The sequence below is a fragment of the Gobio gobio genome, assembly GCF_949357685.1.
Source record: "Gobio gobio genome assembly, chromosome: 23".
In the NCBI taxonomy this organism is placed as follows: domain Eukaryota; kingdom Metazoa; phylum Chordata; class Actinopteri; order Cypriniformes; family Gobionidae; genus Gobio; species Gobio gobio.
Window position 1 is genome coordinate 24593747 of NC_137119.1, and position 17604 is coordinate 24611350.

Below are 17604 nucleotides of genomic sequence, written 5' to 3' on the forward strand. Positions count from 1 at the left end.
TTTGAATTTCTTTCAGCAAAATGGACGTTTTGTTTTTGAAATATAGAGAATCAGTCAGTCTGTATTCATACCCTGCCCTATAAGCCAGTGTCTCATGTTGTCTCCAAAAACCATTGCTAGTCTTCTCTACAGGGTGTAGTGCTTTGTGGTGTCTAACTGTCCGAGGTTGAAGACGCATGATAAAAGCGGGTTACATGACCTAGACAGGTGGGCGTTTGTGGAAAAAAAAACATATATTGAAAAATAGCCTTGTCTTTGTTAATAATAACAAAGACAACGCCACGCACACGTGAGGTTTTAGCATGTCCCAAACCAGCATGTTAGCTCCCAGGGCATGTATTTATAGTAAGTGTTTCCTGTGGATGTTTCCCATCAGGGTCTGCGGAGGCTCGGATGGATCCTGACGGTGTTATTAGCCGCCATAAAACACAGGCTTGTTTTATTCTCTTCTTTGGATCATCGATGAAAAGCCTGTTTTGTTGCTCGTACTGTCTTTCTCCAAATTTGGTATAAAGTCTCACACTGTCACAAAGCAAAAGCCTCTCATGGCATGCAGGCTTTGTTGATGTTGTGCAGAAATAGGCCCTGGTAAATTGAGTTTTTCCTCCACAGGAAGAAAAGCACAGACCATTTCCTCAGACGCCCTGGTGTGGGTATATGAAGGAGGAGGCTGGTCTCAGACTTATGTTCATCATCTGTCTGGAAAAAGGAATGATGAGCAAATACAGATAAATGTTCAGGATTAAAAAATAAAATTCATATATATATATTTTTTAAAGTGTTAATGATGATGGTGATGATTATTATCTGGTTCCAAAAATTAATAATGATGATGCTTTATTATTAATCAATTATTATTAATTGTTATAAAGATGCATTTTGTAACTAGATGATGTAGTTACATCAACTACCAGCAAGGCTAACTAGCTAACATACTAATTAGCCAACATTTGACCCCTTGACTTTAAAGTTAGTTCATCCAAAAAGGAAAATTGCTCACCCTCATGTCGTTCCTAACCCGTAAGACCTTCGGAACACAAATTAAGATATTTTTGATGAAATCCGAGAGCTCTCTTGCCCCTCCATAGACAGCTATTTAATTACCAAATTCATTATTTTTCAAGGTCCAGAAGTAGCTCAACCTTAATTTTATGAAGTGGAGAGAATACTTTTTGTGCGCAAAAAACAAACAAAAATAACGACTTTATTCAATAATTTCTTCACGTCTATGACAGTCTCCTATGCAGTTGATGTAGTAAATGCAGTACAGCGCTTCTGAGTTAAATCAGAGCTACACTAGAATGCCAGCTTACCATTGGCTGATGCTGTTCACTTGAGCACCATGACGCATGCATGTGATGCTGAAGCAGGAGTTGACCAACATGAACAGCGTTGGAGACGAGAAGAAATTGTTGAATAAAGTCATTATTTTGTTTGTTATTTGCGCACAAAAATTATTCTCGTTCATCATTCCTTTTTAAGGTTGAACCACTGGAGTCACATGGACTATTTTAACAATGTTTTTACCATTTTTCTGGCCCTTGAAAGTGTTCATTAAAGGGTTAGTTCACCCAAAAATGAAAATTAGCCCATGATTTACTCACCCTCAAGTCATCCTAGGTGTATATGACATTCTTCTTTCAGACGGATAAAATCGGAGTTATATTAAAAAAGTCCTGGCTAATCCAAGCTTTATAATTGCAGTAATTGTTGCTTTGGTTTTGAAGTCCATAAAAAATGCATCTGTCCGTCAAATAACGTGCTCCACATTGCTCCGGGGGGCGAATCGATGCGTTTGTGTAAGAAAAATATCCATATTTAAAACTTTATAAAGTAAAGTTTTGGCCGATCGCCTTCCGTATTCAATTTATGGAAAAAGTGTTAAAAGTGCCTCTGCAGTTCTGAAGACTGAAAAAGTCTGAAAAAAGAATGTCATATACACCTAGGATGACTTGAGGGTGAGTAATTCATGGGCTAATTTAAATTTTTGGGTGAACTATCCCTTTAAATATTGTCTATGGAGGGGCCTGAGAGCTCTCGGATTTCATCAAAAATATCTTAATTTGTGTTCCGAAGATGAACAAAGGTCTTACGGGTTTGGAATGACATGAGGGTGAGTAAAAAAGGATATCATTTTAATATTTTTGGTGAACTAACCCTTTAAATGCAGTGCTGTGGACTTGGTGCAGACTCTGAATGTTTTCTTTCACAGACTGAACTAAAGCCTGACCCAATTCACAAAACAGAGAATCAGTGGATCATCAGAGAACAAAGAACCCATTCATAAAATTATGTTTTGAATGGAGAGCGTCTGCATTTCAGCAGGCACGAAAATTATCGAAAGTTACCTGTGATTGACCGCAAACGTCATGCAGTATTTCCATTCTGGGACCCTGTAATGTAGAGCTTTGGTTAACTCTATTTTTGTTCAGGTTTTCAGGATTAGTTAAAGGCCACTACATTTAGAACGAGAGAAAAAGAGGGAGATTTTCCATAAAATTGTCTTGCATAGGTATGGATATATTGTTGCTTTTTTTTTTTTTTTTTACATATATATCGGCACATGTTAAATGTTTAGTGTGCATGCTCTTTACAGGTGTACACAACTGATATTGTTGCTTTTTTTTTTTTTTTTTTACATATATATCGGCACATGTTAAATGTTTAGTGTGCATGCTCTTTACAGGTGTACACAACTGATAAATAAAATAATAATAAAATATCTAAAATGAGGCCTTATTTGACATTTAGATTATCTTTGCCGTCATCTAATGCTAACTTAACACTTACATCTAGAATTTCTTTTTTAGGTAATCTCAAAATTAATATCCAGTTTTTATCACAATGTACATTACAACATTGTGATGCTTAAATCGCATTTAAAAACAATTCAAATATTATTTTTCTATTTATTTAGACAAAATAGTATATTGGTAATTTATGAAAATAATTATCGGACCATAATTGTAATATTGGTACATGCTAGACTTGTATTATGCTGTGATTTAGTTTCTCTCTGGATGGGCTTGGGTTTGATTTCTTTATCTGTCTTGTGTTGTTGCAGAGGAGGAACATTTATCCATCATGACTATTTTCTAGGGCTGTCAATTGTCTGTCATACTTAAGTTGTGGTTGGAAAGAACATGATTGTGTGTGCAAAGTATTTTTCAGGGAGAATGACAGACAGCTATTCCTCCCGTACTCATATCATTCAGAGATTGGATGAGATAAATGCTGGAATTTAGTATTACAGTACATAACTGTGCGTGGTGTTACAAAGCTATGGCCTGTCATAAAGAAACAAGCAGGGCCACTGAATGGCGTCTATCTGTAACTGAAGAGTTACGTAATGAAGACTGGCATTGTGTAATTTCCACCACATGCATGTATACACACGAGAAGTAAACAGAGCATGAGCCCAGGCCACTGTGTAGAATTTGGGGGTGGAATGTCTCCTTAGCTGGACAAATGCATAAACATATTCAAACCCATACAAACACACACATGCCACTGTACATTTATTGCTTCCTGGAGGCAGTAAATAGAGGGAATGACTGGAGTAATGGCTGCTGAATAAATTACATTACAGGAATAAATTGAATTTTAAAATATATAAAAAACTGTTATTTCAAATGGTAATAATATTTCACAATATTGCTGTTTTAATGTATTTTTGATCAAATAAATGCAGCCTTGGTGAGCATAATAGACTTCTTTCAAAAACATAATAATACAAAAAAAACAACTTCAAACTTTTGAACGGTATACATACATGTTTAAAATTCTTTCTGGAGGGTTCCAGCCTCAAATTAAGGTGGTCAAAACCCCTCAAAGCCCCCTATAATTTGCATTGCAGTCTGAATATTTTTCTATGAGAACTTAACTGAAACCCTGCTGGCATTGAAGGTAGTATGAGAATGACTTTATGGCTCTGTGCTGGTTCAGAACGTTCTCGTATTTGGTCACCAGGCTGTCTAATAAAAGCTGGATTTACTGCAGCAATCATCCGTCTGAAGCTGACGAGACAGTGGCCAGCAGGTGTATGTGAGTTTGTCTGCTTGTGGTGCACATCCATGGGTACATGAGTAAGTGTTTTGGACTGAATATTTGTGAAGTGTTCTTTAAAAGGGACAAGTTGTTTTTTCCTGCCGTCTCCTTGGATCACATCCACCTTTCCACCTCAAAGTTCCTCATTGACCTTCCTCAATTCTCATTCTCAGAACTGGTACTTGATTCAGTCTTTTTTTCATTGTATGGCTGTAGACAAAACAAGGAACTTTAAAGGGACAGTTCACCCAAAACTGCAGTCATTTACTCGCCCTCATTTTGTTCCAGACCTGTGTTTTTGTTCCTCTCTTTTTTTGTCCATATGGTGAAAGTCAGTTTGATAACATTCATCAAAATATCTTCTCTTTGTGTTCAGCAGAAGAAAGAAAATCATTTTCTTTCTTTTTTCAAATTTTCCCTTTAAAACTTAATAAGACCAGCTTCTAATTGTGATGTAGTCAGATGTGTAACATTTCCTTAACAAATCCCATCTGACCCTGGGAAACTGCCCAGGGGTGCGTTTCCCGAAAAGCATTGTTAGCTAACCATTATAGCAAGTTCCGTCATTATTAACATAGTTCAACCAGTCGTTGTTTACCGAGACACTAGTTCCAACGAACATTCACAAACGGCATCATAAAGTTGTGTGGTTGAAACAACAGCTCTCGAGCTGTGGTAAAAAGTATAGTTTCTTGTTTGCATGACATGTGGACTTAAATAATGTCATTTATTACTCACCCTCATACTGTTCCACACAACCGTAAGACCTCCGTTCATCTTCGGAACACAAATGAAGCTATTTTTGTTGAAAATCCTAAGGCTCAGTGAGGCCTCCATAGGGGGCAAAGCAATTTACACTCTCAAGATCCATTAATTTTACCTGTCACCCCCCTTTTTGAGCATTTCGTGAAAATGCACTACCCAAACTTAAATGGTTGTAATTCATGAACCCTTTGGACTAAAGACTTATGGTTGGTCTCTTTTAAAAGAAGACACTTGGCAGATTATTGCTGAAGTGGAAAGAAATTATAGAATTAAATTATATAAAAGTTATTGAAATTTAAGTTTATTGTTATAAAAATATAATGAAATAAATATTAATTATTTTATAAAAAAATATATAAATTAATATAGGTTTCAGCCTAAAAAAGACAGAAAGTCAAAGTCAAAATTCTAACCAAGTTGTGTTCAAAATTTTAGGTCAAAAACTCAAAAATTGAGTTTTCTGTAAGACTTTTAGCTGCATAACCTCCAGAAATCCACTAGGGGTTAGACACACCATATTGGTGATTCCTAAAGATTGATCTGGCAGATATTCTCTATATATAATATTATTTTCTGAATATTTTTGGCTAAATACTAGAATCAATGTTTATGTTATGAACTTTTAGCATGAAAATCAAAGTTTGAATGATTAAAAGTGTGGTTGTTGACTTTTTGTTACAAAGGTGAAAACTCCTGTAATGATACAGATTTTTTGATGCAAACTCTTGTCACTCTTGTCATATATTAATCCATTACTCTTCCAAAATATATATTTTCTGCAAAATCATCAACAAATATGTATTCTTGAGCCTTAGACCTTTCCAATGATATATAGTTTGTCATGACTAGATTAGGATTTAATAGTAATATAGTGAAGTAAATGTAGAATGCCCGTATACGGGCAAGTGACAGTTAAGGGGTTAATGTACTGAGAACATATTTAAATCAGTTTATGTGAGTACAGTGGTTCAATATTAATATTATAAAGCGATGATAATATTTTTGGTGCACCAAAAAAACCTAAATAATGACTTATAGTGTAGTGATAACCGATTTCAAAACACTGCTGCATGAAGCTTCGGAGCGTATCGAATCAGCGAGTCGATTCAGTGGGTCGGAGCGACAAAGTCACGTGATATCAGCAGTTTTCGCGGTTTGATACGCAATCCGAATCATGATTCGACTCGCTGATTAATAACAGTTCGAATCTTCATGAATCAGTGTTTCGAAATTGGTTATCACTATATAAGTCGTTATGGCGCATCAAAAATATTATCGTCGCTTTATAATATTAATATTGAACCACTGTACTCACATGGACTGATTTAAATATGTTTTTAGTACATGAATGGGTCTTGAGAGTGTAAATTGCTTTGCTCCCTATGGAGGCCTCACTGAGCCTTTAGATTTCAGACTTCAGAACGGCATGAGGGTGAGTAATAAATTACATTATATTCATTTTTGGGTGAACTAACCCTAATGAATCATTATCTTGAGCAAAATAAGCAAGCTGACATTCAGTACAATCTATATCTTTTATTTCGAATACATACAAATGTAATTTATGTATTTTAGTTTGTCAAGAGATTTAAAGCATCGTTTTGAAAGAGTGTGCATGTGTGTATGTTCTCAAGTAGCCTACGTAAGAACGAGCCTATGATTGAATCTGGAAACAAAGCAAAAATATAGCTGCAAGCTGCAATACCGGGGCCAAGCGCAAATAATAAGACAAGACATGCCAAAATGGCTGGCAGTGTCAGATCAACTGCAGCAATGAGAAATTAAACACATTTTAAGATGATTTTAGGCCAGAAATATATATATAGTTACTAAGCAAAAACAGAAATTAGAGGGATAATTGGTCATGTAGTTCCATAGGCATCTAATGAGATTATACTGTAGCATTTGCTGTGGAAATTGGGCTAGGATTGAAATGTATTAAGTGTGCAAGGTTAAAAGCTGCAGAACCTCAGTTATACTCATCGCAGTGGGACGAATTCTGTTCTAAAGCTCAGATGACATGAAACCATATGCAAATGTGAACTGAAGTTACATGCAGTTAGCACGCCTGTGTAGCAGCCCCATCAAACCAATGGAAGGTGCTGTTCGCTGACACTCCACACGCATGTTCATTACACTTGCTAATCGTGTATCCATGGAGCACAGCTACAGAAACATAATCAGCACCAAGGCTTTAGCTGCGCAGCCGAGCCGCAATCAAGAGCCCGGTTTGATTACCTCCTTCCTTATTCACCCTTTCGTTTGGATTTTTCGTTTAGAGAGAGTTCTGGAACGGTTTAATTTCAGTTGATGAAATATATAAGTGGTTAGTTCTTGGCCTTGTAATCAGCACATTCAGTTTGCATGTGATTATCATGCCGGTTGAGAGCCTCTCTTTGGATATTTGACCCACTCACTCTGCAGTGTGGACTAACTGTTTACAGCACAGCCCTTTAGACAGACATGCTAACAGGAAATGCCTCGTTTTCTGTACTGTCATTAAATTGTAGTTTTTATAGTTAGCATTTTCAGTGAAATAGCTCTTCTTAAGTTTCTCATCCATATGAAGAGTGATTCAGATAAAAACTTATAACTTATAAGTTAAAACCTTACAAAAATAAACTTATTTAACTTTAACTTATTAGCACCAACTAGATGCTTCACTCATTTTCTGCCAAGAAAATATACATCACAGGAAAGGGTTTTCTCTTACAAAAAGCATTGCTATGGATGGCACAGTGTGAGAATCAGACAGTAATATTGTGGTACTTTTATATTACTTTCAGCATTTTGACAGTATATATTTTGATGTATATTTTGATGTATGTATGTATGTATTTGCTTTGAAATGACGTAAAAAGGGTGTTTTTTCCCAATAAGAGTAGCAATCAGTTCAACCAAACAGATATTGCAAAGTATTCCAAATGTTTAATGCAAGAAGATCACATATTTGGTTAAAACAATTATGTTTTTCATCAAATGAACATATACATATATATATAATCATATTCATTTACACTATCATTTGGGATTAAAAAAAAAAAAAAAAGGAAATGTATTCTTTTATTAAGCAAGGATGCATATAAAATGATCAAAAGTGAGAGTAAAGGTGTTTACATTGATACCAAAATTGCTTTGATAAATGCTGTTCTTTTGATTTTTTTTATTCATCAAAGAATCCTGAATTTTAAAAAAGTATCACGTTTTCCTCAAAAATATTAAGCCCCAAATAGCATACCAGAATGATTTCTGGAAGATTATGTGATGTAATGATGCTGAAAATTCAGCTTTGACCTCACAGAAATAAATTACATTTTAAAATATATTCAAATAAAAACAGTTATTTTACATTGTAATAATATTTCATAATATTATTGCTTTTACTGTATTTTTGATCAAATAAATGCAGCCTTGGTGAGCATAAGGGACAACATTAACCTCCTCGAGTCGGCGGTCGTGCCGGCTCTTTTTTTCTTATCAGTGCCAAAGAGACTCAAATAACTCTGTTGTTTTTTATCATTCAGGCAAGTTTTATACATCATTATAATCTGTTAAGTTTCTATTTTTTTGTATACAGTCACAGTAAAAACTAAAGGTTTTTCTTTTTGCAAAATAAAGAAAACAAACATGATGCGCGATCTGCAGCCTCTCTCTCAAAGACTTTCATTCAGATAGTCTTCAGAAAAGGAACTCTAGCTTAGTGAATACTTGTTTCACAAATATGAGACATATGTCTAAAAAAACGCTGAAATGTCAGGTTTCAAACAATGTAAACCAAATCGAAAACAAATATTCTGTGTTTATGCAATCTGTCTTTATGCAAAGCGATAGAAGTCAGTCACCCGCGAGCCACTTTACTAATGCTAATGCGACCACGCCCACGGATTGCGCGTTCTATTGAGATTCAAATACTGATGATCCAGAGTCGACGCCCACACATCAACTCATACAAACACATCTAGTGAAGCGCTGTAACGTTACTTCAGCTACATCATTTCGAGACGTGTTTGAGCAATAATCCTGGATTTATTCTCCTCATGCAAAGCTGTTCATTTCTAAGAGCAAAGGACTCCGCCGTAAAGTTTTTTTATTCGCAAATGTCTGCTCATATGCTATACCAGTCAAACGTATTTTGCTTCATATTGATGTTTAAAGGTCATATGATGCGATTTCTTGTTTTCCTTTCTCTTTAGTGTGTTATGTAGCAGTTTGTGCATGTGTAAGATCTGCAGAGTTACAAAGCTCAAAGTCTCAAACCCAAAGAGATATTCTTTGTAAAAGTTAAGGCTCAGCCACACCTTCCTAAAACGCTTCATTCAACCCCCCACACAAATCTACGTCGTATGTGGGGGCAGAGTTTCATAACACCGCCCAAATGTTTACGCATAGAAGGTATAACTTTTATTCTCGCTGTAATATTGTTGTCGCTGGCACCCCATGTCAACTACTTTGTTTGGCCTTCCAAATACAACCCAAATGCCAAATATTCGACTGTGTGCTGCACATTTTTTGGAGGACTGTTTCTACAGTTTCTACAATCACAATGCACTGGCCAATCAGAGCACACCGCACTTTTCAGACCGATGTGCTTTGTAAAAATCAATGCTTTTCAGAAACTAGGGGCATAGAGGAGCAACAATAATAATAATTACTTTTTGAACCTAAAACCGCGTAAACACATCGCATTAAACCAAATACACAAAATAATGTTCTTTTTAGAACCATCATATGACCCCTTTAAACATTGTACCTAACTCAAACTTTTGATCGATAATGTATGTGTACAATTACATATAATAAACAGCAATATTTACCTATGTATCTGTATTTTATATTTGTGAAAGCACACCTGGACATTTGTGAAAACTTTTGAGTAATGACTCCAATCAGAATTTGAAATCCATTCAATTTAACAGTTTAATCTGATTCACCAAGATGAATCACTAAAATTGAATCACTAAAACACTTAAAACTGTTTTCTTGAAGCTCTCATGCTTGTGATTTGTGAGACAAAGAAATAGTCTAATCACATTCTTTTGAAAAATCGTTGTGATCTCGGCAATCAGTCTTTATTTTATATCACCAGCAAAATCATTTCTAATACATCTGAACTGTCTTTAAAAACATTGAGAAGTGTATTATCACAAACCTCTAAGCAATTCAACAGTGCTGAATTCATGAAAGATGTTCTTTTGGTTTCTGTTTGAACACGTACCCTGTATTTAGCATGCTTATTAAACAAGCCAGACATTTCTGAATGAGTTTCCGAAAGCCTTTGCCTCGCTCGTATTAACAGATCAACAAGATGTGCAACCACAAGATACCACGCTTTTATTTAGCCAGCTTTGAGATGTTTATAATCCAGATTCCAGACATGACAGCCCAATTATCTCAGGCTGTTTTATAATAGAAAAAGCAAGTGTGACAGTGTGAGCGTGTGCTTCAGATAAGATGTGATAGTTTGGTTTTTATTGAAACGATTCTCCCCATCAGCATTCCGAATAGAGATCTTACTGTGTGATAGGATTTATTTGTGTTTACTGAAATTTCCTTCATGCAAAGTGACTTGTGGACACAGCTATTCATCAAACCTATGTGCCTAAGATTTACTGTATTTATTATTTCTGTCTCTTGGCAAATGCAGTCACTCTTCCTTCCTATTGTTTTTATCTCAAGTCCTGTTTTGTCAAACCCCCAGTATTATGGCATCTTTTCCCTTCTCCTTGGGAAGGTTGTAAATTGCATTTGTTATGTATTCCCCGCTGTCCATGATCCGGAGGAGAAATTGGATTTCATGTTGGATCGTTAGTATTGGCTGTGGTTTGCTGTATTTTCAGTTGGTCAGGGACCCTCCATCCAGCTTGCTGCAATTGGATATTCAACTCATTCTTTCTCCGATGGATGACCGTGCAAAGGAGAAAGACATTTTGGCCTGTTTGCTGACTATTTACATTCTCCTCTTTCCTGTGTCCCCAACAGGTACTGCTTCATCGCCTCAATCAGTATGCTGTGTCTAAAATTGATAAGAATATCACAGAGGAGACTGTCAAGGTGAGTTTTGGACACACGATTGGTTTTAGGGGCACATTCAAACCTCAAAAATGGATATTTATTAAAGGAATAGTTTACTAAACAATGAAAATTGTCATTGACCCACCCTCATGTCATTCCAAACCTGCATTACTTTTTTTATTCCATGAAATACAAAAGGAGATATTTAGCAGAATGCCCAGGCTGCTCTTTTCCATACCATGATAAGCGAATGAGGTTAAAAAAATGACGAACAAGGTGTGTTATTGTTCGCTAAAACTATTAAAAATAGTTTTCGGGAATTAAAAACTAAACTAACATAAAATATAAATGTTAGATAAGACTACAGGGCTCAACAATAAGGACTGCCTGATGGGGCCAGCATGAAAGACACTCGGGTCAGTTGACGTAACTGTCACTTACCCGATCGGGCCAGTGCTTCTCGGAAGTTGATAATTTGAATAAGTTGATAAACTTTTATATTTTTATATACTTAAATGCATATTGCCCACATGCTCTGTTTTGCTAAAGCCACCGGGTGGTGGTGGCACGGGTGCGAGGGCCCTTTCATCGCTGCTTGCAGCTTTAATTTAAGTTGTAGTGCAAATAGTTATAGCACTTTGTTATTGTTCTCGTTATTTCCCTATAGTGGCTAATGAATCAGAAGTCTCGCACATTCACAGAAAATAGCTTACTTTCACATTGAAAAATAAGGTGGATACATTGCCGTGAGGTTTGACATCAGTGACATTAAACGTCATTGTTCTCTCATCTCTCATTATGAATCATGATGTGCCAGACATGAGGGTGAGTAAACTGACAAAATTTGCATATTCATGATTTGCTAAATTTGAACTATTTCTTTAAACAATACATTTCAGCCGGGTTGGTGGTGCGTGACAGTAAACTCAATGCATTCTAATTGGGAATTCTGTGGAGCGCTTGAATACTCAGTCATGTAAACAAGTTCAGACTGCTGTTTGCATGTTTTTAGAGCATGTCTGAGCATACCTGTTTGAGGATGTGTGTGCAGGATGCTTACTGACCAGAGTTATTGAATATAGACTATACATCAGCACATAGCTGGCTTGTCTTCATATACATTGGTATTTGGATACTTAAGAAACATTTAAAATGTCTTAATGTGATTAGGTATAATTAGATATATAACATATCAAACCAAATGTCTTAATAATTGCCTTAATTTTTTACTTTATACCTTTGACACATAATTTTTTTTTTATCTTGTGCTGCAATTCTTAGTTTGATATTTTGCTATCCGAAAAATATACATTCATATATTTCAAAGAGAGTGCTATGCACTGTTACAGCCACTACTCGACCTTCCTTTTTGAAGTGCATTGTTGATTTTCCAGATCCAGACAATGTACCTCTGAATCCCTCAGTCATGAAGTCAACATTTCCATGCATGCGTTCGCCCAACAGGTGCTGTTTTCTAACCTGGAAGAGATCCTGTCTGTGCACAGGGACTTCCTGTCCATGGTCGAAGAGCTTCTGCAGTCTGACCCCAACCCGTATCACGAAGTGGGACGCTGCTTCCTGCACTTTGTGAGTCTCTGTCTGCCACTCTCTCTTTTTCTCACCGTATTACACACATCCCTGCTAAAAACAACAACACTTGGTTTAAGCTTGTCTTAGCTGATTTAGGCTGGTCTCCCAGTCTGACCAACAGAAAAGTGTCCAAAAAGCCCTCTAAAACCAGCCAACAGACCAGCCTGAGACAATCAAACCAGCTTAGGCTGATTTTTCTCTCTCTCTAGAGAATACTGTCTATAAATATATATAAGGGTCAGTTTGGGGTCATTAAATATAAACAAAAATAGAATATTTTAAATTTACATTAAATGGTTAAATAATCCTGAAAAATAATGATTTGATAAAAAATATTTTTAATTATTATTTATTTTATTTATATATATATATATATATATATATATATATATATATATATATATATATATATATATATATATATATATATATATATATATATATATATACACTCAGCTTAAGGATTATTAGGAACACCATACTAATACTGTGTTTGACCCCCTTTCGCCTTCAGAACTGCCTTAATTCTACGTGGCATTGATTCAACAAGGTGCTGAAAGCATTCTTTAGAAATGTTGGCCCATATTGATAGGTTAGCATCTTGCAGTTGATGGAGATTTGTGGGATGCACATCCAGGGGCACGAAGCTCCTGTTCCACCACATCCCAAAGATGGTCTATTGGGTTGAGATCTGGTGACTGTGGGGGCCATTTTAGTACAGTGAACTCATTGTCATGTTCAAGAAATTAATTTGAAATGATTCGAGCTTTGTGACAAGGAGCATTATCCTGCTGGAAGTAGCCATCAGAGGATGAGTACATGCTGGTCATAAAGGGATGGACATGGTCAGAAACAATGCTCAGGTAGGCCGTGGCATTTAAACGATGCCCAATTGGCACTAAGGGGTCTAAAGTGTGCCAAGAAAACATCCCCCACACCATTACACCACCAACACCAGCCTGCACAGTGGTAACAAGGCATGATGGATCCATGTTCTCATTCTGTTTTCGCCAAATTCTGACTCTACCATCTGAATGTCTCAACAGAAATCGAGACTCATCAGACTAGGCAACATTTTTCCAGTCTTCAACTGTCCAATTTTGGGGAGCTCGTGCAAATTGTAGCCTCTTTTTCCTATTTGTAGTGGGGATGAGTGGTACCCGGTGGGGTCTTCTGCTGTTGTAGCCCATCCACCTCAAGGTTGTGCGTGTTGTGGCTTCACAAATGCTTTGCTGCATACCTCGGTTGTAACGAGTGGTTATTTCAGTCAAAGTTGCTCTTCTTTCAGCTGGAATCAGTCGGCCCATTCTCCTCTGACCTCTAGCATTAACAAGGCATTTTCGCCCACAGGACTGCCGCATACTGGATGTTTTTCCCTTTTCACACCATTCTTTGTAAACCCTAGAAATGGTTGTGCGTGAAAATCCCAGTAACTGAGCAGATTGTGAAATACTCAGACTGGCCCGTCTGGCACCAACAACCATGCCACGCTCAAAATTGCTTAAATCACCTTTCTTTCCCATTCTGACATTCAGTTTGGAGTTCAGGAGATTGTCTTGACCAGGACCACACCCCTAAATGCATTGAAGCAACTGCCATGTGATTGGTTGATTAGATAATTGCATTAATGAGAAATTGAACAGGTGTTCCTAATAATCCTTTAGGTGAGTGTGTCTGTGTATATATATATATATATATATATATATATATATATATATATATATATATATATATATATATATATATATATATATATATATATATATATATATATATATATATATATATATACAGTTTTTAGTATAGATATAGATAAACAGAATTTTAAAACTTTTTTTAAGAACAGCAAAATAAAAAAAAAAGGGTCTTCACCTTTGCCTTCCTGTGTCATTGAAAATAAATTGTATATTTGAGTCAAAAAGCTAGTTGTGAGGGAAGAGCTGCAGGGGTCCTTCGGATGAGATGCTGTTTTGTGGTTTTGGGATGGAGGCACTACTTTATTGCTTTATTATTCAATCCGGCAGCCTTTCGTCTGTGTCTGGGCAAAACCTCAGAGATGCTGGATTTCTGAAGGACATGAGGAGTGAAATCCCAGAATAAGCAGTTAGTCATATAGGCAGGTTTAAAAGAACTGGCCTCCTGAATGTGACTGGCTATGATTTTGTGTTTTTGTGTCCATGTATCTCCTCAGAGAGGAAGGTTTCAGATTTACGACGAGTACTGTGGGAACCACGAGAAAGCCCAGAGGCTTCTGCTGGAGCTTAATAAGATCAGGACAGTACGCACGCTTCTGCTGGTAAGACACTTAATGCTGCTTTGTATATATTTTTGGTGTGAATTTACAATATTCATAGCTACTAGTTGCCATACTGATAGTCTTTTTTACAGTAGACGTTCTGCAAATTATTGCAATTAAAAATGTACCATACTGTGACTTCACACTGACCAGGAGGAGGAAATTATTGAAATATAGCAGTATACTGTAGAATCACAATAATATCAAAACAATTGCTTTCCTGGTGCTTAGGTTCCCTGCATGCACTGCAGCGTGAAAAAATGATGTGGCTGCATATATATATGCTCATCATCCTAGCCACTGCCAAACCTTTCTTCATTTGCATTAATACACATGATAAAGATTCATGTTTTTTGTTGGACATGTTTCCTATTCCTGTCCCTGGACGGTGAGCTCATTAATGGGCATTGTAATGGGCAGGACCGGGCCAAGGTCAGGTCTAACACTGAGGGGCCAGTGGCATGTGTGTGTAATACTATATCTTATGACCTCTTGCGATACTTGGGAGCTCCTTGGAGAGTCCGACACAAATTCATTTCCTCTGGTCGAGCTGACAGGAGTGCCCTTCAACTCTCTGTCTTTGTAATGTACTGCAATAAAGCACTGACCCCCTCAATAACACTAAAACATACATTAAAGACAAGCTGCTCGGTTAAATTTTTGAAGCTTTATGTTATTGGTTACATCTGGATTCATTTAAGAAATGTAAAAACTTGTGTATATTTGAACATTTGTTCCAGTTCAATCGTTATATCGCATTTTGTTGTAAGTGCATTACTGTAAACATGGGTGATTTTATTAAGGTAATGTTTAATGTATTGTATTTAACATTCTTTATGCTCTTAATGGTTTGCTATGTTTAAAAAAAAAAGGCGTTAAGATAAAAAAACAGAAATAAAAGCACTGTTCTCAGGAGTAAAGGATATTGTTGGTAATCTATATGGTGGGATTGCGAGCGCTCTTAGATTTACTGCTTCCTAAGTCTTTGAACTCATGCTGTGGTGGCTATACGGTTGTAATTGAATTTGATTTAATGGCAGTTTTATAGCCGTGACCTTGAGGGGAAACGTGCCATTCTATCATCCCTCTAAGACTCAAGTTCAAATAAATAGTGTTAGTAAAGATTGCACAGAGGATTTTTCTTTTATTTTCTGACTTCTTTTGCTTTTTTGTCTCTTAAGAACTGCATGTTGCTGGGCGGCAGGAAGAACACGGAGGTTTCTTTGGAGGGCTACCTGGTTGCACCCATCCAGAGGATCTGTAAATACCCATTACTCCTAAGAGTGAGTACAAATTATGCAAATATATTAAATATTACATATAAACCTATTAAAGGGGTCATGAACTGGCTTTTTACATGTTTTTGTACTGTTGTCTGAGGTCAACTTATTGCGTTCGCATGGTTTTTACATTCAAAAACATCATAATGAATAAGTAATAGGCTATTTTCTGACCTGGTTTTGAGGCTCTCTCAAGACACGCTCGGTTTTGATGGCCGTGCCACACTGAAGACTTGGAAGTAAACGCCCACAGCTAGGATTGGATAAGATTTGCATATTTAATGAGCTTCTGCTCCTCCTGTCAGTGACAAAATGTCTTTATCAAACAAACACAATGATTCATCTCTCATCCACCCGCGATTGATTGGAATGATATTTTTTATTAACATTACTTGGTCCGTCCGATCGATGAATATAACCGCGAACCGTACACACGCGTGTGCGTGCCCTTCAAATATCGAGTCAAGAGTGTGAACAACGCACATCAAGACAGTAATGAACCAAGAACACCACAAATAAAGTATTCTCCAGTCTGTGACAGCGTGCTAACGTATGTTCAGTTAGACACGTACACATATATATCAAACTATCTGTAACAATGCAATACTATCACATATAAAAACGTTTTTTTTTAACTCACATTAGTGTGTTGCTTCATTCGTTCATGTAATCTCATCCTGTCTGCAAATCCAGTCTCTTGTTTACAAACGACTCCGTGGTTAAATGAACATATTACGTGCAATGTCTTCCCCACGGGAGCTGGATATTCATTAAAAATGAAGTTCATCCATGCATTCATAATATTGGAATCCGAATGCTTAAAAATTCAAATCCGAAAATCTTGTGTGGGATGTTTACTGCTTAGAAATTCTAAGCTGTTTAGCTCTATACTGCTCTTAGCTGTCATGTGGCACGAGTCGGTGGGCGGGGCTACAGAATCAGGCGTTGTCCTTCTCCTGTTGAGGCGGTGCTTCAATACACTCTCACGTCATATGAGACCATGAGACATTTTAAAATCGATCGTTTGCTGGGCCTGGTGTCAACAAAGATGTTTTCAGCTCTGAAACTTACAGGATATTCTTATATTACCATGATCTTTTATATATCAAGAGCTCAAGGGAAAGTTGATTTCTCAATTCATCACCCCTTAAAATAATCACTCATTCAAGAAAGAAATGCTAAAAGTTCTGATAAATTGTCACACTTGAAATTAAAGGTAAAATCAAGCATATTGCATAGTGGGATACTATCATTATTACTATTACTTCCATAAAAGTCTGCACCAATCATTCGGGTATTCTTTATATGGCGAAAAATGGCCTATTGTGTGCAGTTTACATACTGCTTACTGCTGAAATAGTATGAGTAGTATGCTATTCCAAACATGCCAACATGTTCAACTGTAATACAGTGATCTTTTCATCTTGAATTTTACACCCAATTGCTTCAAAGTTTAATCTAACCAGTTTAAGTTAATACACATTTTATTTTATATTTGTTGTGTCCTTATTATGCTATTTTAAAGGCTCCTATTTTTGTATTGGACAATATATTTACAGTACGTGCATTCAAGGTAAAAAAAAACACTAATATACATTGCAGCATCATCTTCAG

The 17604-nt window shown here is 36.5% G+C and overlaps 1 protein-coding gene across 1 annotated transcript in view; it reads left to right on the forward strand.

Annotated features, from left to right (window-relative positions):
• prex2 (phosphatidylinositol-3,4,5-trisphosphate-dependent Rac exchange factor 2) overlaps positions 1-17604 on the forward strand; it is a 198951-nt gene that overhangs the window by 18365 nt on the left and 162982 nt on the right. Inside the window, exons 2-5 of the mRNA XM_079805796.1 lie at positions 10792-10863; positions 12289-12411; positions 14606-14710; positions 15892-15993. Coding sequence (XP_079661922.1) covers positions 10792-10863; positions 12289-12411; positions 14606-14710; positions 15892-15993 — 402 coding nt within the window. The remainder of the gene's footprint in view (positions 1-10791; positions 10864-12288; positions 12412-14605; positions 14711-15891; positions 15994-17604) is intronic.